The following is a 27463-nucleotide window of genomic DNA, read 5'->3' as shown; positions in this document are numbered from 1 at the left end:
ACTTTGTTTATCAGGCGACAGTGCGGAACTGTATCGAACACCTTCCGGAAGTCAAGGAAAATAGCATCTACCTGGGAGCCTGTATCTAATATTTTCTGGGTCTCATGAACAAATAAAGCGAGTTGGGTCTCACACGATCGCTGTTTCCGGAATCCATGTTGATTCCTACAGAGTAGATTCTGGGTTTCCAAAAACGACGTAATACGCGAGCAAGTTCTAAAATTCTACAACAGATCGACGTCAGAGATATAGGTCTATAGTTTTGCGCATCTGCTCGACGACCCTACTTGAAGACTGGAACTTCATGTGCTCTTTTCCAATCATTTGGAACCTTCTGTTCCTCTAGAGACTTGCGGTACACGGCTGTTAGAAGGGGGGCAAACTCTTTCGCGTACTCTGTGTAGAATCGAATTGGTATCCCGTCAGGTCCAGTGGACTTTACTCTGTTGAGTAATTCCAGTTGCTTTTCTATTCCTTGGACACTTATTTCGATGTCAGCCATTTTTTTGTTTCTGCCAGGATTTAGAGAAGGAACTGCAGTGCGGTCTTCGTCTGTGAAACAGCTTTGAAGAAAAGTGTTTAGTATTTCAGCTTTACGCGTGTCATCCCCTGTTTCAATGCCATCATCATCCCGGAGTGTCTGGATATGCTGTTTCGAGCCACTTACTGATTTAACATAAGACCAGAACTTCCTAGGATTTTCTGTCAAGTCGGTACATAGAATTTTACTTTCGAATTCACTGAACGCTTCACGCATAGTCCTCCTCACGCTAACTTTGACGTCGCCTAGATTCTGTTTGTCTGAGAGGTTTTGGCTGCGTTTAAACTTGCAGTGAAGCTCTCTTTGCTTTCGCAGTAGTTTCCTAACTTTGTTGTTGAACCACGGTGGGTTTTTCCCGTCCCTCACAGTTTTACTCGGCACGTACCTGTCTAAAACGCATTTTACGATTGCCTTGAACTTTTTCCATAAACAGTCAACATTGTCAGTGTCGGAACGGAAATTTTCGTTTTGATCTTTGGGAGAGGATGACAGGGGGGTTTGGGGTGGAGGGGGGGGGGGGCAATGAGCAGGATGTGTAGGTAGACGAGCAGCATCCCACTAGCACTGGAAAGCAAAGGGGACTGGCCAGGATTGCTGGAGTAGAGTTTACGGATGGTGTAGGTTATTCGGAGGTGCTCGACGTGAGTGAGGAGAGGTAGGTGTTTTATAAGTTCGTAAAGATCCTTGTGAGAGAAGGTAAGCGGATGCGGAAAGCAAGTCTCAAAACATGGTATTCGAGGATATGGAGGCACTTATAGAGTTTCGGTGGGGTCGAGATCGGTGCAGCATTTGTGTAGCAAAGGATGGGCCGAATGAGGGGTTTGTACAGGGTGTTACAAAAAGTTGCGGCCAAACTTTCATGAAACATTCCATACACACAAAGAAAGACAATATGTTATGTGGACATGTGTCCGGAAACGCTTACTTTCCATGTTAGAGCTCATTTTATTACTTCTCTTCAAATCATATTAATCATGGAATGGAAACACACAGCAACAGAACGTACCAGCGTGACTTCAAACACTTTGTTACAGGAAATGTGCAAAATGTCCTCCGTTAGCGAGGATACGTGCACCCACCCTCCGTCGCATGGAATCCCTGATGCGCCGATGCAGCCCTGGAGAATGGCGTATTGTATCACAGCCCTCCACAATACGAGCACGAAGAGTCTCTACATTTGGCAGCGGGGTTGCGCAGACAAGAGCTTTCAAATGCCCCCATAAATGAAAGTCAAGAGGGTTGAGGTCAGGAGAGCGTGGAGACCACGGAATTGGTCTGCCTCTACCAATCCGTCGGTCACCGAATCTGTTGTCGAGAAGCTTACGAACACTTCGACTAAAATGTGCAGGAGCTCCATCGTGCATGAACCACATATTGTGTCGTACTTGTAAAGGCACACGTTCCAGCAGCACAGGTAGAGTGTCCTGTATGAAATCATGATAACGTGCTCCATTGAGCGTAGGTGGAAGAACATACTGACGAAACTAAAATGAGCTCTAACATGAAAATTAAGCGTTTCCGGACACATGTCCACATAACATCTTTTCTTTGTGTGTGAGGAATGTTTCCTGAAAGTTTGGCCGTACCTTTTTGTAACACCCTGTATATGTGAAGGACAGTGGACGGATGTGGTCGCCACGTTCGGCCAATGAGTAGTTTTAGTCTGCTGTGGCCTTCCTATTCAATAGTGAGTGCCGGTCGAAGGCTCGGCTGAGGTAGTTAAGTCTGTCAGTTAGCTGGATAGGGCACTCACAAATGGCGAGATACAAGTTGTGGAGTGGAAGGTGTTGGTGGTGCGTCCTATAATTATTCCCATGGGTTTTGGAGGGGATACTCTTAAGAAGCCTTTGGTTACACCAGGAGGTAAACTGACTGAGGTGGAGGAATCGTTGGGGCTTCTGGAACATAGGACACAGTGTGCGGAATGTGGTGTCATTAGCATACTGAAGGAGGTGGTTCACATCAGTAAGTTTCATTCGAAGTCAGATATCGTTCACTGTGGAGTGCTGGAACGAGTACATAAGTATTTTGTATAAATAATCAAAAACTAACATGTGTTCATCAAATATAAATAACAGATTAGGAATATGTCGTAGTCGAAAATGAATTTTACCTTAAATACTATTTGGTGCAAACGCGAAATACAAGCAACTGCTGTTTTATACCTTACTTTGTTACTGTCACAAACAAATGGCCCTACTGTTAAAGAAACATCGGATGCTAGATCTCTGTACCACGGGTTGCTTTCACTGTCAGCGAAAGGTATTTGCACTGGTAAAAACGTTTAAAACTCCATCTATGGAGCGCACTTCGATTAAGACACAACAGAGCATTGAAGTAATTCTAGTCGACATCTATGATACTTTATTCTAAAACGTCTGCAAAATACGTCGGCAGCACAAAAAGTGTGATGTTTACGTCGATTATCAGAGAGTTCACATCAAGTTTTTTCGACACGTATCCGTCTATAAAACATGACTGTCAACTCTGAAGTGTGTGTCGCGAGAGGCGAGAGTGAAGATAATGTGTTTGTAGGAAAATATAAACGACAACAGTTATTGCAAATGATTGGGAACAAATTGAGGTTAAGTGCAAAACGTAGTACGTCTGAAATTAATTATTTTACTCCATCTATAATGCCTGTAGAGTGCCACAATACTCTAAAATGCGTGAGCAATGCAAGAAAATGTAATATTCGTGTTGTAACAGTAACTACATACATAGTGGGTTCAGTATGACAGTGTATTCTGTCGCCACCTAACGTCTTCTCCATAACTACTTCAGGAGGGGAGTGAAGATAATCAATCACAAGAAAAAATACAGTCGATGGTAACTGTTACACAAAGTGCTGCCGCATTGAGAACTATGGCTCGGAGAAACCAGTAATCAACTACTTCTACATGTACATTTATACTCCGCAAGCCACCCAACGGTGTGTGGTGGAGGGCACTTTATGTGCCACTGTCATTACCTCCTTTTCTGTTCCAGTCGCGTACGGTTCGCGGGAAGAACGACTGCCGGAAAGCTTCCGTGAGCGTTCGAATTTATCTAATTTTACATTCGTGATCTCCTCGGGAGGTATAAGTAGGGGGAAGCAATATATTCGATACCTCATCCAGAAACGCACCCTCTCGAAACCTGGCGAGCAAGCTACACCGCGATGCAGAGCGCCTCTCTTCCAGAGTCTGCCACACGAGTTTGCTAAACATCTCCGTAACGCTATCACGCTTACTAAATAACCCCGTGACGAAACGCGCCGCTCTTCTTTGGATCTTCTCTATCTCCCCTGTCAACCCATCATGGTACGGATCCCACACTGATGAGCAATACTCAAGTGTAGGTCGAACGAGTGTGTAAGCCACCTCCTTTGTTGATGGACTACATTTTCTATAAGGACTCTCCCAATGTATCTCAACCTGGCACCCGCCTTACCAACAATTAATTTTATATGATCATTCCACTTCAAATCGTTCCGTACGCATACTCCCAGATATTTTACAGAAGTCACTGCTACCAGTGTTTGTTCCGCTATCATATAATCATACAATAAAGGATCCTTCTTTCTATGTATTCGCAATACATTACATTTGTCTATGTTAAGGGTCAGTTGCCACTTCCTGCACCAAGTGCCTATCCGTTGCAGATCTTCCTGCATTTCGCTACAATTTTCTAATGCTGCAACTTCTCTGTATACTACAGCATCATCCGCGAAAATCCGCTTGGAACCTCCGACACTATCTACTAGGTCAACTTCCGACCCTATCTACTAGCAACATCTGTAAGTAGGCTGTTTAGGTTTTCTTATTGGTAACGCCACGTAGCGCTCGGTATGAAAATCACTGGCTGTGCTGTGTGCAGTCTGTGGCTAGTTTGCATTGTTGTCTGCCATTGCAGTGTTGGGCAGCGGCAGCTGGATGTGAACAGCGCGTAGCGTTGCGCAGTTGGGGGTGAGCCGCCAGCAGTGGTGGATGTGGGGAGAGAGATGGCGGAGTTTTGAAATTTACAATACTGGATATCATGAACTGCTATATACATTATGACTTTTGAACACTATTGAGGTAAATACATTGTTTGTTCTGTATTAAAATGTTTCATTTGCTAACTATGCCTATTAGTAGTTAGTGCCTTCCGTAGTTTGAATCTTTTATTTAGCTGGCAGTAGTGGCGCTCGCTGTATTGCTGTAGCCTGAGTAACGAAGATTTTTGTGAGGTAAGTGATTTGTGAAAGGTATAGGTTAATGCTACTCAGGGCCATTCTTTTGTAGGGATTTTTGAAAGTCAGATTGCGTTGCGCTAAAAAATATTATGTCAGTTTAAGCACATTCGTGTATAATTGTTCAAAGGGGACGTTTCACATCTACTACCAACATTTGCGGCAATATCTAATAGAATTACTATAGTACACATGACACGCTTCTTAGGGTAGGAAGGAGGTAAAGAAGATAGAAGGTGTTCGATTTTGGGGAAGGAATAAGGTGTTTCATTACGATGCATCACTTAACAGCGGAACGACATGCATTGTCTACACGTACGACCATAGGCGGCGACAGTGGGAGATGTAAAATGTTGAGAAACTGTGACAGGGTCGACACCTGGAAAACAAATACAATTATTTACCATTTCTCACCCTTTACACCACATCTAAATTGTCTGTATTACTTATTAAAATACTCGCAGCGTGCTTACTGGGACTACTAACGAAAAAACATTTTAGGTAAGCAGCAGTCATTAAGGTGCGTTTACACTGCCATTTGTATCGGCACATGTATGAGATACATGTATATGCGACTTTGCGACATGTATCACGACTTGTATGAGTTGACAAGTACCAACGTCATACATGTATGAGCGTGCGTTTACACTGGTTGATATGTATCACTGTGCGATAGCTTTCGACGACGATTTGGAAGATTTCACATGTGCTGGTACACTTGCTCTTTTGGAAGATGATAGGAAGAAAAGGCGGAGGAAGTGTAGATGGTGGCAGAGAGAGTTTCTCGCGAATTAACGCTAAAGGATGGCGCATATTTTAGAAATTATGTTAGGATGAGTATGGAGGATTTCCGCGGTTTGTTATCACTTGTGGCTCCTCTTGTGTCCAAAACCAACACAAACTTTCGGGAAGCGATTCCACCAGAGGATCAGTTGGCAGTAACACTCCGTTTTTTGGCCACTGGGGATTCCTCTCGAAACGAAGATTTCATTGCAAAACATTTCCATTGTCGCGCGATTGCTAATGCCAACGTCTCACACACGATTGTTGGCATCCGTTGTCAACATTATCACGCGAGGCCGCCGGAATAATAGCAAAAAATTGATATACGTGCCAGATGCATGAAAAAATTATAGAATGAATTACATACTCTGATATATATAAAACTTTTACCTTCACTTCTTGGAATAAAACTTGCACAATGGCCTCGCAAACACGAAGAATAATGTTGCATATGGCACTTTTTGATGTTCTATGCAGATACATTAACGTCGAAACGATAGTCGGCACCTCCAAAACTCAAACAGCCGCCAAAGAGCCTGGTACTACGCATGCGCTAATCGTCAAAATAAGCGGCAGGCGACAAGACAACATGAAATGATAGTACTGCGCATGCGCGAGTTAAAATGTCGCTCATACATGTCGCGTATATGGCCAAAAAGCGATATACAACATGTATACGCGACATGTGTGAGCTCGAGGGTCTGCATACAAGTTCCGTGAATTTTTGTATGAGATGATGTATCGCGACATGTCAAATTGACATGTCGCTCATACATGTCGCGATACATGTATCCCAGTGTAAACGTACCTTTACATGTCGCTCATACATGTCGCGATACATGTATCCCAGTGTAAACGTACCTTAAGAACTACACAAGTGTGTGAGTTCGAGGTCATCGGTGACACCATGCATTACCTCCGGTATCAGGTGATGATGACGTGGTAATATTGAAGTTCATTCAAAGGTGGAAGTGGGTCAGGTAATCGGTAGACATATTGCTGAAAAATATCTACAGCTGTGTCAGTACAATGCAGGATGGGAATAAGGATGTTTCACTAATTATTATAGTAATGTAAACTTGTTTAAGGGGCTCCGGAACGCCCTATACTTGCAATGTTAAAATAACGCTTATAAATTACATCTTTCCTCACAAAGTATTTGAGGTAGGAAGTTGAACTTTTTACAGATTATTTATTGGAATATGGGCTACAACTTCACACAGGGATTTTACAAAATTTTAGTTCAGTTATTAAAGATGATTTTTTTTCAATTCTAATGAAAATTCACAACATTTTTTTGCAATTTTTTATTTATATATTAAAAAATATAGAGTTTTTTGGAAAAAGGCTGTGTTAAATTATGCAGAAGGTACTGTGTAACATTTACTGAAAGTTTAAAACAAATATGTTTGGAAGATCCTTAGAAAACATGTAATTAGTATGAGAAAATAAAAGTTTTGGGAATCGAGCGACAAAGATTGGATTAACTTTTTAGTGCATTCCAGGTCCATAGGATGGATTATTTTCATCCTGTGCAAACTCCTCCTCCAGCTTCCTCTTGTTCCTCCTCCTGTTTACTCTTGCTTGTATTTCTAGACTCTTTACAGCCCTGTCTGCAGCCCGAAGGCGTTCCTTGTCTAAAGCAAGCATCGCTCGTACCATGTTAGAACCTATCTTCATTCCCATATTTCTAAATACCTTGCACCTTACAATGTTGCCATCATTGAAAGTCGCAACAGCAACTTTACTTTTACTCATTATTGTACTTCAACAAAACAGAGACTCAAGAAACAGAATTAACTACGAATATTTTCGAGATAACGACAGAGTAAATAAACATGAAACAATCGACAATCACACCGGCGATATATATTGAACCATCACAGGTTAGCCACAACACATACTTCATCTCACATCACTAAAATGTACCTGATGAACACGGACGTTAATAATAACACCATTTGACACCAGTTTCACAGCGCCACAGTGGGTCACGCCCATGTAGAACACATTTCAAAAAAAAATTTAAAAATAGTTGTAGTCTTCAGAATTGAATAAATTATATATCTATTAAAAGGTAATAGTCTGCAGATTCAGAAAACGCAAAAAAGTAAAAGTTGAACTTTTCATGATTTTGAGCCTTTCCGGAGCCCCTTAAGACTTCTACTGCTCCGATCAGTATGAAGCAATGCAAAGTCAGCGAGTGATTTGTGGTGCGGTGTGTGCCCGGACAGCATCCGAGGTGCTGGACAAGCTGGACCCGTCGGCGGACCCCTGCGACGACTTCTACCAGTACGCGTGCGGCAACTACCTGCGCACCACCAACATCCCGGACGACAAGTCGAAGGTGAGCACCTTCTCGGCTCTCAACGACCGGCTGCTGGAGAAGCTGCGCGCCGCCATAGAGGAGGAGGACGCCCCCGCGCTCGTCCCCAGGAGCCTGCGGCTGGCCAGGAAGCTCTACAGCGCCTGCATGAACAAGAGTGAGTACCCCACCCACAGATTCTGAACAGACTTTTCGGTTGCCAGGCTCCAAGCAGCATCGTCGACCTCTTCGTGCAGATGTGAAACTTCCTGTGTGCCCGACCGAGACTCGAACTCGGCACCTTTGCCTTTCGCGGGCAAGTGCTCTACCAAAGCACGACTGACGCCCGGTACCCACAGCTTTACTTCTGCCAGTACCTCGTCTCCTACCTTCCAAACTTTACAGAAGCTCTCCTGCGAATCTTGCAGAACTAGCACTCCTGAAAGAAAGGATACTGCGGAGACATGGCTTAGCCACAACCTGGAGGATGTTTCCAGAATGAGATTTTCACTCTGCAGCGGAGTGTGCGCTGATGTGAAACTTCCTGGCAGATTAAAACTGTGTGCCCGACCGAGACTCGAACTCAGCACCTTTGCCTTTCGCGGGCAAGTGCTATACCAAAGCACGACTCACGCCCGGTACCCACAGCTTTACTTCTGCCAGTACCTCGTCTCCTACCTTCCAAACTTTACAGAAGCTCTCCTGCGAATCTTGCAGAACTAGCACTCCTGAAAGAAAGGATACTGCGGAGACATGGCTTAGCCACAGCCTGGGGAATGTTTCCAGAATGAGGTTTTCACTCTGCAGCGGAGTGTGCGCTGATGTGAAACTTCCTGGCAGATTAAAACTGTGTGCCCGACCGAGACTCGAACTCGGGACCTTTTCCTTTCGCGGGCAAGTGCTCTACCAAAGCACGACTCACGCCCGGTACTCACAGCTTTACTTCTGCCAGTACCTCGTCTCCCACCTTCCAAACTTTACAGAAGCTCTCCTGCGAACCTTGCAGAACTAGCACTCCTGAAAGAAAGGATACTGCGGAGACATGGCTTAGCCACAGCCTGGGGGATGTTTCCAGAATGAGATTTTCACTCTGCAGCGGAGTGTGCGCTGATGTGAAACGTCCTGGTAGATTAAAACTGTGTGCCCGACCGAGACTCGAACTCGGGACCTTTTCCTTTCGCGGGCAAGTGCTCTACCAAAGCTCGACTCACGCCCGGTACTCACAGCTTTACTTCTGCCAGTACCTCTTCTCCTACCTTCCAAACTTTACAGAAGCTCTCCTGCGAACCTGCAGAACTAGCACTCCTGAAAGAAAGGATACTGCGGAGACATGGCTTAGCCACAGCCTGGGGGATGTTTCCAGAATGAGATTTTCACTCTGCAGCGGAGTGTGCGCTGATGTGAAACTTCCTGGCAGATTAAGACTGTGTGCCCGACCGAGACTCGAACTCGGGACCTTTGCCTTTCGCAGGCAAGTGCTCTACCAAAGAACGACTCACGCCCGGTACTCACAGCTTTACTTCTGCCAGTACCTCGTCTCCTACCTTCCAAACTTTACAGAAGCTCTCCTGCGAACCTTGCAGAACTAGCACTCCTGAAAGAAAGGATACTGCGGAGACATGGCTTAGCCACAGCCTGGGGGATGTTTCCAGAATGAGATTTTCACTCTGCAGCGGAGTGTGCGCTGATGTGAAACGTCCTGGTAGATTAAAACTGTGTGCCCGACCGAGACTCGAACTCGGGACCTTTTCCTTTCGCGGGCAAGTGCTCTACCAAAGCTCGACTCACGCCCGGTACTCACAGCTTTACTTCTGCCAGTACCTCGTCTCCTACCTTCCAAACTTTACAGAAGCTCTCCTGCGAACCTTGCAGAACTAGCACTCCTGAATGAAAGGATACTGCGGAGACATGGCTTAGCCACAGCCTGGGGAATGTTTCCAGAATGAGGTTTTCACTCTGCAGCGGAGTGTGCGCTGATGTGAAACTTCCTGGCAGATTAAAACTGTGTGCCCGAACGAGACTCGAACTCGGGACCTTTTCCTTTCGCGGGCAAGTGCTCTACCAAAGCACGACTCACGCCCGGTACTCACAGCTTTACTTCTGCCAGTACCTCGTCTCCTACCTTCCAAACTTTACAGAAGCTCTCCTGCGAACCTTGCAGAACTAGCACTCCTGAAAGAAAGGATATTGCGGAGACATGGCTTAGCCACAGCCTGGGAGATGTTTCCAGAATGAGATTTTCACTCTGCAGCGGAGTGTGCGCTGATGTGAAACGTCCTGGTAGATTAAAACTGTGTGCCCGACCGAGACTCGAACTCGGGACCTTTCCCTTTCGCGGGCAAGTGCTCTACCAAAGCTCGACTCACGCCCGGTACTCACAGCTTTACTTCTGCCAGTACCTCTTCTCCTACCTTCCAAACTTTACAGAAGCTCTCCTGCGAACCTGCAGAACTAGCACTCCTGAAAGAAAGGATACTGCGGAGACATGGCTTAGCCACAGCCTGGGGGATGTTTCCAGAATGAGATTTTCACTCTGCAGCGGAGTGTGCGCTGATGTGAAACGTCCTGGTAGATTAAAACTGTGTGCCCGACCGAGACTCGAACTCGGGACCTTTTCCTTTCGCGGGCAAGTGCTCTACCAAAGCACGACTCACGCCCGGTACTCACAGCTTTACTTCTGCCAGTACCTCGTCTCCTACCTTCCAAACTTTACAGAAGCTCTCCTGCGAACCTTGCAGAACTAGCACTCCTGAAAGAAAGGATACTGCGGAGACATGGCTTAGCCACAGCCTGGGGAATGTTTCCAGAATGAGGTTTTCACTCTGCAGCGGAGTGTGCGCTGATGTGAAACTTCCTGGCAGATTAAAACTGTGTGCCCGACCGAGACTCGAACTCGGGACCTTTTCCTTTCGCGGGCAAGTGCTCTACCAAAGCACGACTCACGCCCGGTACTCACAGCTTTACTTCTGCCAGTACCTCGTCTCCTACCTTCCAAACTTTACAGAAGCTCTCCTGCGAACCTTGCAGGACTAGCACTCCTGAAAGAAAGGATATTGCGGAGACATGGCTTAGCCACAGCCTGGGGGATGTTTCCAGAATGAGATTTTCACTCTGCAGCGGAGTGTGCGCTGATGTGAAACGTCCTGGTAGATTAAAACTGTGTGCCCGACCGAGACTCGAACTCGGGACCTTTTCCTTTCGCGGGCAAGTGCTCTACCAAAGCTCGACTCACGCCCGGTACTCACAGCTTTACTTCTGCCAGTACCTCTTCTCCTACCTTCCAAACTTTACAGAAGCTCTCCTGCGAACCTGCAGAACTAGTTCTCCTGAAAGAAAGGATACTGCGGAGACATGGCTTAGCCACAGCCTGGGGGATGTTTCCAGAATGAGATTTTCACTCTGCAGCGGAGTGTGCGCTGATGTGAAACTTCCTGGCAGATTAAGACTGTGTGCCCGACCGAGACTCGAACTCGGGACCTTTGCCTTTCGCGGGCAAGTGCTCTACCAAAGCACGACTCACGCCCGGTACTCACAGCTTTACTTCTGCCAGTACCACGTCTCCTACCTTCCAAACTTTACAGAAGCTCTCTTGCGAACCTGCAGAACTAGCACTCCTGAAAGAAATTGCCGAGACATGGCTTAGTCACAGCCTGGGGGATGTTTCCAGAATGAGATTTTCACTCTGCAGCGGAGTGTGCGCTGATGTGAAACGTCCTGGTAGATTAAAACTGTGTGCCCGACCGAGACTCGAACTCGGGACCTTTTCCTTTCGCGGGCAAGTGCTCTACCAAAGCTCGACTCACGCCCGGTACTCACAGCTTTACTTCTGCCAGTACCTCGTCTCCTACCTTCCAAACTTTACAGAAGCTCTCCTGCGAACCTGCAGAACTAGCACTCCTGAAAGATATTGCCGAGACATGGCTTAGCCACAGCCTGGGGAATGTTTCCAGAATGAGATTTTCACTCTGCAGCGGAGTGTGCGCTGATGTGAAACTTCCTGGCAGATTAAAACTGTGTGCCCGACCGAGACTCGAACTCGGGACCTTTGCCTTTCGCGGGCAAGTGCTCTACCAAAGCACGACTCACGCCCGGTACCCACAGCTTTACTTCTGCCAGTACCTCGTCTCCTACCTTCCAAACTTTACAGAAGCTCTCCTGCGAACCTTGCAGAACTAGCACTCCTGAAAGAAAGGATACTGCGGAGACATGGCTTAGCCACAGCCTGGGGAATGTTTCCAGAATGAGGTTTTCACTCTGCAGCGGAGTGTGCGCTGATGTGAAACTTCCTGGCAGATTAAAACTGTGTGCCCGACCGAGACTCGAACTCGGGACCTTTTCCTTTCGCGGGCAAGTGCTCTACCAAAGCACGACTCACGCCCGGTACTCACAGCTTTACTTCTGCCAGTACCTCGTCTCCTACCTTCCAAACTTTACAGAAGCTCTCCTGCGAACCTGCAGAACTAGCACTCCTGAAAGATATTGCCGAGACATGGCTTAGCCACAGCCTGGGGAATGTTTCCAGAATGAGATTTTCACTCTGCAGCGGAGTGTGCGCTGATGTGAAACTTCCTGGCAGATTAAAACTGTGTGCCCGACCGAGACTCGAACTCGGGACCTTTGCCTTTCGCGGGCAAGTGCTCTACCAAAGCACGACTCACGCCCGGTACCCACAGCTTTACTTCTGCCAGTACCTCGTCTCCTACCTTCCAAACTTTACAGAAGCTCTCCTGCGAACCTTGCAGAACTAGCACTCCTGAAAGAAAGGATACTGCGGAGACATGGCTTAGCCACAGCCTGGGGAATGTTTCCAGAATGAGGTTTTCACTCTGCAGCGGAGTGTGCGCTGATGTGAAACTTCCTGGCAGATTAAAACTGTGTGCCCGACCGAGACTCGAACTCGGGACCTTTGCCTTTCGCGGGCAAGTGCTCTACCAAAGCACGACTCACGCCCGGTACTCACAGCTTTACTTCTGCCAGTACCTCGTCTCCTACCTTCCAAACTTTACAGAAGCTCTCCTGCGAACCTTGCAGAACTAGCACTCCTGAAAGAAAGGATACTGCGGAGACATGGCTTAGCCACAGCCTGGGGAATGTTTCCAGAATGAGGTTTTCACTCTGCAGCGGAGTGTGCGCTGATGTGAAACTTCCTGGCAGATTAAAACTGTGTGCCCGACCGAGACTCGAACTCGGGACCTTTTTCTTTCGCGGGCAAGTGCTCTACCAAAGCACGACTCACGCCCGGTACTCACAGCTTTACTTCTGCCAGTACCTCGTCTCCTACCTTCCAAACTTTACAGAAGCTCTCCTGCGAACCTTGCAGAACTAGCACTCCTGAAAGAAAGGATACTGCGGAGACATGGCTTAGCGACAGCCTGGGGGATGTTTCCAGAATGAGATTTTCACTCTGCAGCGGAGTGTGCGCTGATGTGAAACGTCCTGGTAGATTAAAACTGTGTGCCCGACCGAGACTCGAACTCGGGACCTTTTCCTTTCGCGGGCAAGTGCTCTACCAAAGCTCGACTCACGCCCGGTACTCACAGCTTTACTTCTGCCAGTACCTCTTCTCCTACCTTCCAAACTTTACAGAAGCTCTCCTGCGAACCTGCAGAATTAGCACTCCTGAAAGAAAGGATACTGCGGAGACATGGCTTAGCCACAGCCTGGGGAATGTTTCCAGAATGAGGTTTTCACTCTGCGGCGGAGTGTGCGCTGATGTGAAACTTCCTGGCAGATTAAAACTGTGTGCCCGACCGAGACTCGAACTCGGGACCTTTTCCTTTCGCGGGCAAGTGCTCTACCAAAGCACGACTCACGCCCGGTACTCACAGCTTTACTTCTGCCAGTACCTCGTCTCCTACCTTCCAAACTTTACAGAAGCTCTCCTGCGAACCTTGCAGAACTAGCACTCCTGAAAGAAAGGATACTGCGGAGACATGGCTTAGCCACAGCCTGGGGAATGTTTCCAGAATGAGGTTTTCACTCTGCAGCGGAGTGTGCGCTGATGTGAAACTTCCTGGCAGATTAAAACTGTGTGCCCGACCGAGACTCGAACTCGGGACCTTTTTCTTTCGCGGGCAAGTGCTCTACCAAAGCACGACTCACGCCCGGTACTCACAGCTTTACTTCTGCCAGTACCTCGTCTCCTACCTTCCAAACTTTACAGAAGCTCTCCTGCGAACCTTGCAGAACTAGCACTCCTGAAAGAAAGGATACTGCGGAGACATGGCTTAGCGACAGCCTGGGGGATGTTTCCAGAATGAGATTTTCACTCTGCAGCGGAGTGTGCGCTGATGTGAAACGTCCTGGTAGATTAAAACTGTGTGCCCGACCGAGACTCGAACTCGGGACCTTTTCCTTTCGCGGGCAAGTGCTCTACCAAAGCTCGACTCACGCCCGGTACTCACAGCTTTACTTCTGCCAGTACCTCTTCTCCTACCTTCCAAACTTTACAGAAGCTCTCCTGCGAACCTGCAGAACTAGCACTCCTGAAAGAAAGGATACTGCGGAGACATGGCTTAGCCACAGCCTGGGGAATGTTTCCAGAATGAGGTTTTCACTCTGCGGCGGAGTGTGCGCTGATGTGAAACTTCCTGGCAGATTAAAACTGTGTGCCCGACCGAGACTCGAACTCGGGACCTTTTCCTTTCGCGGGCAAGTGCTCTACCAAAGCACGACTCACGCCCGGTACTCACAGCTTTACTTCTGCCAGTACCTCGTCTCCTACCTTCCAAACTTTACAGAAGCTCTCCTGCGAACCTTGCAGAACTAGCACTCCTGAAAGAAAGGATACTGCGGAGACATGGCTTAGCCACAGCCTGGGGAATGTTTCCAGAATGAGGTTTTCACTCTGCAGCGGAGTGTGCGCTGATGTGAAACTTCCTGGCAGATTAAAACTGTGTGCCCGACCGAGACTCGAACTCGGGACCTTTTCCTTTCGCGGGCAAGTGCTCTACCAAAGCATGACTCACGCCCGGTACTCACAGCTTTACTTCTGCCAGTACCTCGTCTCCTACCTTCCAAACTTTACAGAAGCTCTCCTGCGAACCTTGCAGAACTAGCACTCCTGAAAGAAAGGATACTGCGGAGACATGGCTTAGCCACAGCCTGGGGAATGTTTCCAGAATGAGGTTTTCACTCTGCAGCGGAGTGTGCGCTGATGTGAAACTTCCTGGCAGATTAAAACTGTGTGCCCGACCGAGACTCGAACTCGGGACCTTTGCCTTTCGCGGGCAAGTGCTCTACCAAAGCACGACTCACGCCCGGTACTCACAGCTTTACTTCTGCCAGTACCTCGTCTCCTACCTTCCAAACTTTACAGAAGCTCTCCTGCGAACCTTGCAGAACTAGCACTCCTGAAAGAAAGGATACTGCGGAGACATGGCTTAGCCACAGCCTGGGGAATGTTTCCAGAATGAGGTTTTCACTCTGCAGCGGAGTGTGCGCTGATGTGAAACTTCCTGGCAGATTAAAACTGTGTGCCCGACCGAGACTCGAACTCGGGACCTTTTTCTTTCGCGGGCAAGTGCTCTACCAAAGCACGACTCACGCCCGGTACTCACAGCTTTACTTCTGCCAGTACCTCGTCTCCTACCTTCCAAACTTTACAGAAGCTCTCCTGCGAACCTTGCAGAACTAGCACTCCTGAAAGAAAGGATACTGCGGAGACATGGCTTAGCGACAGCCTGGGGGATGTTTCCAGAATGAGATTTTCACTCTGCAGCGGAGTGTGCGCTGATGTGAAACGTCCTGGTAGATTAAAACTGTGTGCCCGACCGAGACTCGAACTCGGGACCTTTTCCTTTCGCGGGCAAGTGCTCTACCAAAGCTCGAGTCACGCCCGGTACTCACAGCTTTACTTCTGCCAGTACCTCTTCTCCTACCTTCCAAACTTTACAGAAGCTCTCCTGCGAACCTGCAGAACTAGCACTCCTGAAAGAAAGGATACTGCGGAGACATGGCTTAGCCACAGCCTGGGGAATGTTTCCAGAATGAGGTTTTCACTCTGCGGCGGAGTGTGCGCTGATGTGAAACTTCCTGGCAGATTAAAACTGTGTGCCCGACCGAGACTCGAACTCGGGACCTTTTCCTTTCGCGGGCAAGTGCTCTACCAAAGCACGACTCACGCCCGGTACTCACAGCTTTACTTCTGCCAGTACCTCGTCTCCTACCTTCCAAACTTTACAGAAGCTCTCCTGCGAACCTTGCAGAACTAGCACTCCTGAAAGAAAGGATACTGCGGAGACATGGCTTAGCCACAGCCTGGGGAATGTTTCCAGAATGAGGTTTTCACTCTGCAGCGGAGTGTGCGCTGATGTGAAACTTCCTGGCAGATTAAAACTGTGTGCCCGACCGAGACTCGAACTCGGGACCTTTGCCTTTCGCGGGCAAGTGCTCTACCAAAGCATGACTCACGCCCGGTACTCACAGCTTTACTTCTGCCAGTACCTCGTCTCCTACCTTCCAAACTTTACAGAAGCTCTCCTGCGAACCTTGCAGAACTAGCACTCCTGAAAGAAAGGATACTGCGGAGACATGGCTTAGCCACAGCCTGGGGAATGTTTCCAGAATGAGGTTTTCACTCTGCAGCGGAGTGTGCGCTGATGTGAAACTTCCTGGCAGATTAAAACTGTGTGCCCGACCGAGACTCGAACTCGGGACCTTTTCCTTTCGCGGGCAAGTGCTCTACCAAAGCACGACTCACGCCCGGTACTCACAGCTTTACTTCTGCCAGTACCTCGTCTCCTACCTTCCAAACTTTACAGAAGCTCTCCTGCGAACCTTGCAGAACTAGCACTCCTGAAAGAAAGGATACTGCGGAGACATGGCTTAGCCACAGCCTGGGGAATGTTTCCAGAATGAGGTTTTCACTCTGCAGCGGAGTGTGCGCTGATGTGAAACTTCCTGGCAGATTAAAACTGTGTGCCCGACCGAGACTCGAACTCGGGACCTTTGCCTTTCGCGGGCAAGTGCTCTACCAAAGCACGACTCACGCCCGGTACTCACAGCTTTACTTCTGCCAGTACCTCGTCTCCTACCTTCCAAACTTTACAGAAGCTCTCCTGCGAACCTTGCAGAACTAGCACTCCTGAAAGAAAGGATACTGCGGAGACATGGCTTAGCCACAGCCTGGGGAATGTTTCCAGAATGAGGTTTTCACTCTGCAGCGGAGTGTGCGCTGATGTGAAACTTCCTGGCAGATTAAAACTGTGTGCCCGACCGAGACTCGAACTCGGGACCTATTCCTTTCGCGGGCAAGTGCTCTACCAAAGCACGACTCACGCCCGGTACTCACAGCTTTACTTCTGCCAGTACCTCGTCTCCTACCTTCGAAACTTTACAGAAGCTCTCCTGCGAACCTTGCAGAACTAGCACTCCTGAAAGAAAGGATATTGCGGAGACATGGCTTAGCCACAGCCTGGGGGATGTTTCCAGAATGAGATTTTCACTCTGCAGCGGAGTGTGCGCTGATGTGAAACGTCCTGGTAGATTAAAACTGTGTGCCCGACCGAGACTCGAACTCGGGACCTTTTCCTTTCGCGGGCAAGTGCTCTACCAAAGCTCGACTCACGCCCGGTACTCACAGCTTTACTTCTGCCAGTACCCCTTCTCCTACCTTCCAAACTTTACAGAAGCTCTCCTGCGAACCTGCAGAACTAGCACTCCTGAAAGAAAGGATACTGTGGAGACATGGCTTAGCCACAGCCTGGGGGATGTTTCCAGAATGAGATTTTCACTCTGCAGCGGAGTGTGCGCTGATGTGAAACTTCCTGGCAGATTAAAACTGTGTGCCCGACCGAGACTCGAACTCGGGACCTTTGCCTTTCGCGGGCAAGTGCTCTACCAAAGCACGTCTCACGCCCGGTACTCACAGCTTTACTTCTGCCAGTACCACGTCTCCTACCTTCCAAACTTTACAGAAGCTCTCTTGCGAACCTGCAGAACTAGCACTCCTGAAAGATATTGCCGAGACATGGCTTAGCCACAGCCTGGGGGATGTTTCCAGAATGAGATTTTCACTCTGCAGCGGAGTGTGCGCTGATGTGAAACGTCCTGGTAGATTAAAACTGTGTGCCCGACCGAGACTCGAACTCGGGACCTTTTCCTTTCGCGGGCAAGTGCTCTACCAAAGCACGACTCACGCCCGGTACTCACAGCTTTACTTCTGCCAGTACCTCGTCTCCTACCTTCCAAACTTTACAGAAGCTCTCCTGCGAACCTGCAGAACTAGCACTCCTGAAAGAAAGGATACTGCGGAGACATGTCTTAGCCACAGCCTGGGGGATGTTTCCAGAATGAGATTTTCACTCTGCAGCGGAGTGTGCGCTGATGTGAAACTTCCTGGCAGATTAAAACTGTGTGCCCGATCGAGACTCGAACTCGGGACCTTTGCCTTTCGCGGCAAGTGCTCTACCAAAGCACGACTCACGCCCGGTACTCACAGCTTTACTTCTGCCAGTAACTCGTCTCCTACCTTCCAAACTTTACAGAAGCTCTCCTGCGAACCTTGCAGAACTAGCACTCCTGAAAGAAAGGATACTGCGGAGACATGTCTTAGCCACAGCCTGGGGGATGTTTCCAGAATGAGATTTTCACTCTGCAGCGGAGTGTGCGCTGATGTGAAACTTCCTGGCAGATTAAAACTGTGTGCCCGATCGAGACTCGAACTCGGGACCTTTGCCTTTCGCGGCAAGTGCTCTACCAAAGCACGACTCACGCCCGGTACTCACAGCTTTACTTCTGCCAGTACCTCGTCTCCTACCTTCCAAACATTTACAGAAGCTCTCCTGCGAACCTTGCAGAACTAGCACTCCTGAAAGAAAGGATACTGCGGAGACATGTCTTAGCCACAGCCTGGGGGATGTTTCCAGAATGAGATTTTCACTCTGCAGCGGAGTGTGCGCTGATGTGAAACTTCCTGGCAGATTAAAACTGTGTGCCCGACCGAGACTCGAACTCGGGACCTTTGCCTTTCGCGGCAAGTTCTCTACCAAAGCACGACTCACGCCCGGTACCCACAGCTTTACTTCTGCCAGTACCTCGTCTCCTACCTTCCAAACTTTACAGAAGCTCTCCTGCGAACCTTGCAGAACTAGCACTCCTGAAAGAAAGGATACTGCGGAGACATGTCTTAGCCACAGCCTGGGGGATGTTTCCAGAATGAGATTTTCACTCTGCAGCGGAGTGTGCGCTGATGTGAAACTTCCTGGCAGATTAAAACTGTGCGCCCGATCGAGACTCGAACTCGGGACCTTTGCCTTTCGCGGCAAGTGCTCTACCAAAGCACGACTCACGCCCGGTACTCACAGCTTTACTTCTGCCAGTACCTCGTCTCCTACCTTCCAAACATTTACAGAAGCTCTCCTGCGAACCTTGCAGAACTAGCACTCCTGAAAGAAAGGATACTGCGGAGACATGTCTTAGCCACAGCCTGGGGGATGTTTCCAGAATGAGATTTTCACTCTGCAGCGGAGTGTGCGCTGATGTGAAACTTCCTGGCAGATTAAAACTGTGTGCCCGACCGAGACTCGAACTCGGGACCTTTGCCTTTCGCGGGCAAGTGCTCTACCAAAGCACAACTCACGCCCGGTACCCACAGCTTTACTTCTGCCAGTAACTCGTCTCCTACCTTCCAAACTTTACAGAAGCTCTCTTGCGAACCTTGCAGAACTAGCACTCCTGAAAGAAAGGATACTGCGGAGACATGGCTTAGCCACAGCCTGGGGGATGTTTCTAGAATGAGATTTTCACTCTGCAGCGGAGTGTGCGCTGATGTGAAACTTCCTGGCAGATTAAAACTGTGTGCCCGATCGAGACTCGAACTCGGGACCTTTGCCTTTCGCGGCAAGTGCTCTACCAACTGAGCTACCGAAGCACGACTCCCGCCCGGTACCGACAGCTTTACTTTACTCAGTTTGTAGAGCATTTCACAGCATCTCTTTCCTGTCGGCTAAATTTCGCGTCTGTAGCACGTCATCTTCGTGGTGTAGCAATTTTAATGGCCAGTAGTGTACCATTGGTGAGCGGCAGTTGTAGCTTATCATTCTCCAGACCATACGGCCTCGGGTTTTGCCAGTTTTTCTCAGAGGAATTCACTCCACGGAACAGCGTTCGACAGGTCTACGTCGTACATGCAAACTACCATCACTTGCATACAGCCAGAATGTGCTTCCATCGCTGAAGACCATCATGTTTCCAAGTGATCCTCTGACGCCACAAGGCTAGCTGTGTAAATTGATTCTGTGGCGTGAGTGGAAGAAGAGCTGGAGCTGTGGGGGCCTGTAGACCCACTGCTAATGACCAGCTCGTAACACTTCGTGTTGTCACGTCTGAGCTCACAAGCCTTATCTGCGCCCTGGTAGTAGCATGACCTGCCCATACAACATAAAGAGCCTGGGTGTGCTATGTGGACGCCCAGACCCTCTTCTACAGGTGTGAGATTGTGCACGTGGGCACAGATACCAGCAATACTGCACTACTGACGCAGCATGTCCAATTTGTGTGGTAGTTCTCCAAAAGGACCATCCTGCCACTCAGAAGACTGCAGTGTGACCCCTTTCAAACTGACTCAGTCGGCTGTAGGAAGCACAAGTGCATCTCCGTGGTTCGGTGGCCTGCTTGCGTCACACATTTGCACACTGAGTCTTCTGGCTATGAGCATTCCCTTTCAAAGGGTAGCTGCAGATAGCGCTCTGGTAGCTATGCCTCTATGCTATCCTCTGGCAGATGACATTATGAGTACATGTACAACTAACAAGGTGGGATATGCCGTCTGCGATGAAAATCTGCCTCGTCTTCCCAGGTGTACTGTCTTCTTTCCCAGCAGTGTACAAAGACTTACAACAGCCAGCTGAAAAACCAAAGACAGGGTCTTCCAGCCTTTTATTTGTTTATTTACAAGTTCCATAGGACCCAACTGAGGAGCAAATCTCATAGAACGCGCCAATACATGAAATTACAACATAAAAGTAATAACAGATAAAAAACGTTTTGACATAATTCCCACTTTCTTCTACATTATATCCTTATCCCACTAGTCAGCCACCCGGGCTGCCCATTACTTCTAGTACCCCATTTAGAATGTTTTAATGGAAAGCAACTCTTAAAGAGCATGATAGATGTGCTTAGGAAAGCATTGTATTTATCATTTATGTTGTCGGCATTATAAACATCGTGCCACTCTTGTTCCTTGACAAAGTTTAAAAAAACTCTCTATTGCTGCTGGATTAACTTTCCTACATAGTTTGTAATTAAATATGACATTGGTTTGAGTACAAAGCCTTTTAGTGTTAAAATTTGTGCTTCATGGTCTGAAAGGCCATTTACGCTTTTAGTAACAGAATGCCCATCTAGTAATGAAGAATGAATAAAAATATTGTCTATGGCTGTGCTACTGTTCCCCTGCACCCTATTTGGAAAAAACACAGTCTGTATCAGATCATATGAATTTAGGAGATCTACCAACATCCTTTTTCTTGCACCATCATATACAAAAATTTATATTGAAGTCACCACATATAACTAGTTCCTGGTACTTCCTACAAAGTGAATCAGGAACCCTCTCTAGCTTGAGCAGAAATGCTCTGAAGTCAGAGTTAGGGGACCTATAAACAACAACAATTAGAAGTTTTGTTTCATTAAATTCAACTACCGCTGCACAACATTCAAATATCTGTTCAGTGCAGTGTCGTGATACGTCTATGGACTCAAATGGAATGCTGTTTCTTACGTTCACAGCCACTCCCCCACCCCGCCAGGAACTCCTTGAGAAAGAGCCAGCTAATCTGTAGCCTGGTAAAGGAAGCCTCTGAATTGTCAAATTATTTAAGTGGTGCTCTGATATACCAATAATTTCAGAGTCAACATCTATAAGCAGTTCACTAACTTTATGGCTAATACCTTTTGATGAAATATACAAATACCGTCTCTAGTTGGAAACATTAGATCTTCGGAAGGTGAGCCCTCATTAGAGGGACTGATAATACCATACGGTCATTTACATTTCAGATCTGTATTGCCGTCTGAAACTGCATAGTATGAGTCTTCATTAGACAGAGGCTTACAGTGTTAGCTGTTAAACACTTGCAGGCCTGTTCAACTGTCATCTGAGCTGTGTGATACGGTTTAACCAAACGAACGAAACTGACTGCCCATTCCATATTTCACTTGAATTCCAGCGGCACACACTCCCATTGCCACTCACTTTACATTCTTCCACCTCGACACACTTTCTGATCGCACACCGTCCCAAGTTCTCCAGTGCTGCACCATTGCCACTCATAAGCGCTGTCATGTCCTGTCCCATTATCCAAGCCCTTCCAATAAAACCTGACAAATTCCTAAATACATCAGCGCTACACCCGTGTTCCAATTCTACTTTCATCCTCACGACCTCACGAGCCTATTCTATCCGTCAGTCTGCTTGGAGCTTATTTTGTAGCCTCTGAAAATCGTCTTCCAGCCAACCTACTGAAGAGCTGTCATCATCACACAACAGAGCATCAACGCCACAATCCCAAGGACAAGTCAAAGGGTAGACATAATATATCCAAAATAAATTTTTAATCGGAAAAACAACATTGGAGGTGGCATCATATCTCTACATAATGTCTCTCAGACGCTATGCTCTTGGTGCATCTCTTGACAGGGTTCCTAATTCCATCCTGCAAGAAGCTCTGCAGCCTCAGACACATCCATCCGCGCGCCCCCACCACAACCTCGTCACCCAACAAAAACTTGAATCCGTGCAGATGCTCCAGCATCGGGCTTAAAACGTGAAACTCACTTGGTGCTGGGTCAGAGCTTTCCGGTTGGTGCTCCAGGACTCAAAACAACATTTCTCATCGACTGTATTGCTTTCACAACTGTATGAGGGCAGGCGTTATCCTGAAGCAAAATCACACCTTTTGAAAGCTTCCCTGTCCTCTTTCTCCTCTTCATTTTGATTTTGTGTTTCATAGCTCAGGTAGTGAAGGGAGACGAAAATTTAAGAGTCATGGTGACTGGAATTCGACAGTAGCGAAAGGGAGAGAAGGAAACATAGTAGGTGAATATGGATTGGGGCTAAGAAATGAAAGAGGAAGCCGTCTGTTAGAATTTTGCACAGAGCATAACTTAATCATAGCTAACACTTGGTTCAAGAATCATATAAGAAGGTTGTATACATGGAAGAATCCTGGAGATTCTAAAAGGTATCAGATAGATTATACAGGGTGTTACAAAAAGGTACGGCCAAACTTTCAGGAAACATTCCTCACACACAAAGAAAGAAAATATGTTATGTGGACATGTGTCCGGAAACGTTTACTTTCCATGTTAGAGCTCATTTTATTACTTCTCTTCAAATCACATTAATCATGGAATGGAAACACACAGCAAAAGGACGTACCAGCGTGACTTCAAACACTTTGTTACAGGAAATGTGCAAAATGTCCTCCGTTAGCGAGGATATGTGCATCCACCCTCCGTCGCACGGAATCCCTGATGCGCTGATGCAGCCCTGGAGAATGGCGTATTGTATCACAGCCGTCCACAATACGAGCACGAAGAGTCTCTACATTTGGTACCGGGGTTGCGTAGACAAGAGCTTTCAAATGCCCCCATAAATGAAAGTCAAGAGGGTTGAGGTCAGGAGAGCGTGGAGGCCACGGAATCGGTCTGCCTATACCAATCCATCGGTCACCGAATCTGGTGATGAGAAGCGTACGAACACTCCGACTGAAATGTGCAGGAGCTCCATCGTGCATGAACCACATGTTGTGTCGTACTTGTAAAGGCACATGTTCTAGCAGCACAGGTAGAGTATCCCGTATGAAATCATGGCGGTGAATCGAGGAAGTACAGTACATACTGACGAAACTAAAATGAGCTCTAACACATGTCCACATAACATCTTTTCTTTATTTGTGTGTGAGGAATGTTTCCTGAAAGTTTGGCCGTACCTTTTTGTAACACCCTGTATAATGGTAAGACAGAGATTTAGGAACCAGGTTTTAAATTGAAGGACATTTCCAGGGGCAGATGTGGACTCTGACCGCAAGCTATTGGTTATGAACTGTAGATTAAAACTCAAGAAATTGGAAAAAGGTGGGAATTTAAGGAGATGGGACCTGCATAAACTGACTAAGCCAGAGGTTGTACAGAGTTTCAGGTACAGCACAAGGGAACAATTGACAGGAATGGGGGAAAGAAATACAGTAGAAGAAGAATGGGTAGCTCTGAGGGATGAAGTAGTGAAGGCAGCAGAGGATCAAGTAGGTAAAAAGACGAGGGCTAGTAGAAATCCTTGGGTAACAGAAGAAATATTGAATTTAATTTATGAAAGGAGAAAATATAAAAATGCAATAAATGAAACAGGCAAAAAGGAATACAAACGTCTCAAAAACGAGATCGACAGGAAGTGCAAAATGGCTAAGCAGGGATGGCCAGAGGACAAATGTAAGGATGTAGAGGCTTATCTCACTAGGGGTAAGATAGATACAGCCTACAGGAAAATTAAAGAGACCTTTGGAGAAAAGAGAGCCACTTGTATGAATATCAAGAGCTCAGATGGAAACCCAGTTCTAAGCAAAGAGGGAAAAGCAGAATGGTGGAAGGAGTATATAGAGGGTCTATACAAGGGCGATGTATTCGAGGACAATATTATAGAAATGGAAGAGTATGTAGATGAAGATGAAATGGGAGATACGATACTGCGTGAAGAGTTTGACAGAGCACTGAAAGACCTGAGTCAAAACAAGGCCCCGGGAGTAGACAACATTCCATTAGAACTACTGACGGCCTTGGGAGAGCCAGTGCTGACAAAGCTCTACCATCTGGTGAGCAAGATGTACGAGACAGGCGAAATACCCTCAGACTTCAAGAATAATATAATAATTCCGATCCCAAAGGAAGTAGGTGTTGACAGATGTGAAAATTACCGAACTATCAGTTTAATAAGTCACAGCTGCAAAATACTAACGCGTATTCTTTACAGACGAATGGAAAAACTGGTAGAAGCCGACCTTGGGGAAGATCAGTTTGGATTCCGTAGAAATGTTGGAACACGTGAGGCAATACTGACCTTATGACTAAACTTAGAAGAAAGATTAAGGAAAGGCAAACCTACATTTCTAGCATTTGTAGACTTAGAGAAAGCTTTTGCCAATGTTGACTGGAATTCTCTCTTTCAAATTCTAAAGGTGGCAGGGGTAAAACACAGGGAGCGAAAGGCTATTTACAATTTGTACAGAAACCAGATGGCAGTTATAAGAGTCGAGGGGCATGAAAGGGAAGCAGTGGTTGGGAAGGGAGTGAGACAGGGTTGTAGCCTCTCCCCGATGTTATGAAATAAAACATCCACTGTTCAAAGTGTCGTCAGTGCGAAGAAGAGGTGACCGAGACGTGTAACCAATGACACCACATACCATGACGCCGGTTGATATATAATTATAAGAAGTTTTCATTTGAGAACATGGTTTAGTCTTTCGCAACGATTTCTTCACACCTCAAGAAGACTCCAAAAAGCTATTGTATCTTCACAGCCTCTACTGCTGTATATACTGAAGAAAGACTCGGTACAATCAGTATGTTGTGTACTGTACAAAGGGAACGGTGATGGACCTTAGGTACATAAGAGACTGGAACAGCACATTACGTCCACATGCTAACACCTTTTTATTGGTCTTTTTCACTGACGCACATGTACATTACCATAGGACGTGGAGGACGCATAGATTGGCCAGCCCGTTCTCCTGATCTTACACCTCTGGACTTCTTTCTGTGGGGTGCGTTAAAGGAGAATGTGTACCGTGATGTGCCTACAACCCCAGAGCATATGAAACAACGTATTGTAGCAGCCTGCGGCGACATTACACCAGATGTACTGCGGCGTGTACGACATTCATTACGCCAGAGATTGCAATTGTGTGCAGCAAATGATGGCCACCACATTGAACATCTATTGGCCTGACATGTCGGGACACACTCTATTCGACTCCGTAATTGAAAACGGAAACCACGTGTGTACGTGTACCTCACCCCTCATGGTAATGTACATGTGCGTCAGTGAAAAGGACCAATAAAAAGGTGTTAGCATGTGGACGTAATGTCCTGTTCCAGTCTCTTCTGTACCTAAGGTCCATCACCTTTGGATCCCTACGTAATTCGGTGCTCTCCGATACACACGCTCGAATAGTGGAGGAGTGGTACTCAAGCGTCAACTTTAGGTTACAATATCTCCGGATGTAATTGACATTTTACAATGCAGCAAACGGCACTGTTTACGTATTTGTTTATATGTTCAGATGTGCTAACAAAACTAACGGGATTCCATTTAAAAAAAACGTAGGTTTGTGTTAAAAAACATACTTCCGTGCATTTTTGTATGGTTTGTATTAACCAATTACACTAGCCCCTCTCCTCACATTCGGTCTGCGGAATCGATTCGTCAGTATTTGATGTGGTTTACGAAATATATCCAGCGGTAACGTTAGGTGACTCACCCTGTATATGACTACCGCCTCTTTAAAGGTACACTTGTAACACTTCCTCTAGATATTATGGCAGACACGCTGAAATTAATTTGAACATCTCGTTTAGACATCATAAGAACTGTCTTTTTGAGACCACTAGGAAAAGCTCCTACAGCTTCCACGAAAACCACAACTAAGCTCACATAAACCACCTCTAGATGTCACGGTAACCACTCTCTAGGAGAATGGTGTACGAGTACATGTGGAATGCTTCCTACGGGAACTATGGCAGTTTTCCTTGGGGGCCATTTGGAGTAACTCCTCTAGAGACGGTGGCAGAGGTCTTAGGGGGTCTCTCAAAATATCTGTACACCTACATCTACATCTACATTTATACTCCGCAAGCCACCCAACGGTGTGTGGCGGAGGGCACTTTACGTGCCACTGTCATTACCTCCCTTTTCTATTCCAGTCGCGTATGGTTCGCGGGAAGAACGGCTGTCTGAAAGCCTCCGTGCGTGCTCGAATCTCTCTAATTTTACATTCGTGATCTCCTCCGGAGGTATAAGTAGGGGGAAGCAATATATTCGATACCTCATCCAGAAACGCACCCTCTCGAAACCTGGCGAGCAAGCTACACCGCGATGCAGAGCGCCTCTCTTGCAGAGTGTGCCACTCGAGTTTGCTAAACATCTCTGTAACGCTATCACGGTTACCAAATAACCCTGTGACGAAACGCGCCGCTCTTCTTTGGATCTTCTCTATCTCCTCCGTCAACCCGATCTGGTACGGATCCCACACTGATGAGCAATACTCAAGTATAGGTCGAACGAGTGTTTTGTAAGCCACCTCCTTTGTTGATGGACTACATTTTCTAAGGACTCTCCCAATGAATCTCAACCTGGTACCCGCCTTACCAACAATTAATTTTATATGATCATTTCACTTCAAATCGTTCCGCACACATACTCCCAGATATTTTACAGAAGTAACTGCTACCAGTGTTTGTTCCGCTATCATATACAATAAAGGATCCTTCTTTCTATGTATTCGCAATACATTACATTTGTCTATGTTAAGGGTCAGTTGCCACTCCCTGTACCAAGTGCCTATCCGCTGCAGATCTTCTGCATTTCGCTGCAATTTTCTAATGCTGCAACTTCTCTCTATAC

The 27463-nt window shown here is 47.1% G+C and overlaps 1 protein-coding gene across 1 annotated transcript in view; it reads left to right on the top strand.

Moving 5' to 3' along the window:
* LOC126108565 (neprilysin-2-like) overlaps positions 1 to 27463 on the top strand; it is a 339107-nt gene that overhangs the window by 175256 nt on the left and 136388 nt on the right. Inside the window, exon 4 of the mRNA XM_049913853.1 lies at positions 7772 to 8020. Within this exon, the coding sequence (XP_049769810.1) occupies positions 7772 to 8020 (249 nt within the window). The remainder of the gene's footprint in view (positions 1 to 7771; positions 8021 to 27463) is intronic.

Source organism: Schistocerca cancellata, chromosome 11, assembly GCF_023864275.1.
Source record: "Schistocerca cancellata isolate TAMUIC-IGC-003103 chromosome 11, iqSchCanc2.1, whole genome shotgun sequence".
In the NCBI taxonomy this organism is placed as follows: Eukaryota; Metazoa; Arthropoda; class Insecta; order Orthoptera; family Acrididae; genus Schistocerca; species Schistocerca cancellata.
This window is presented reverse-complemented; position numbering and strand designations above follow the sequence as displayed.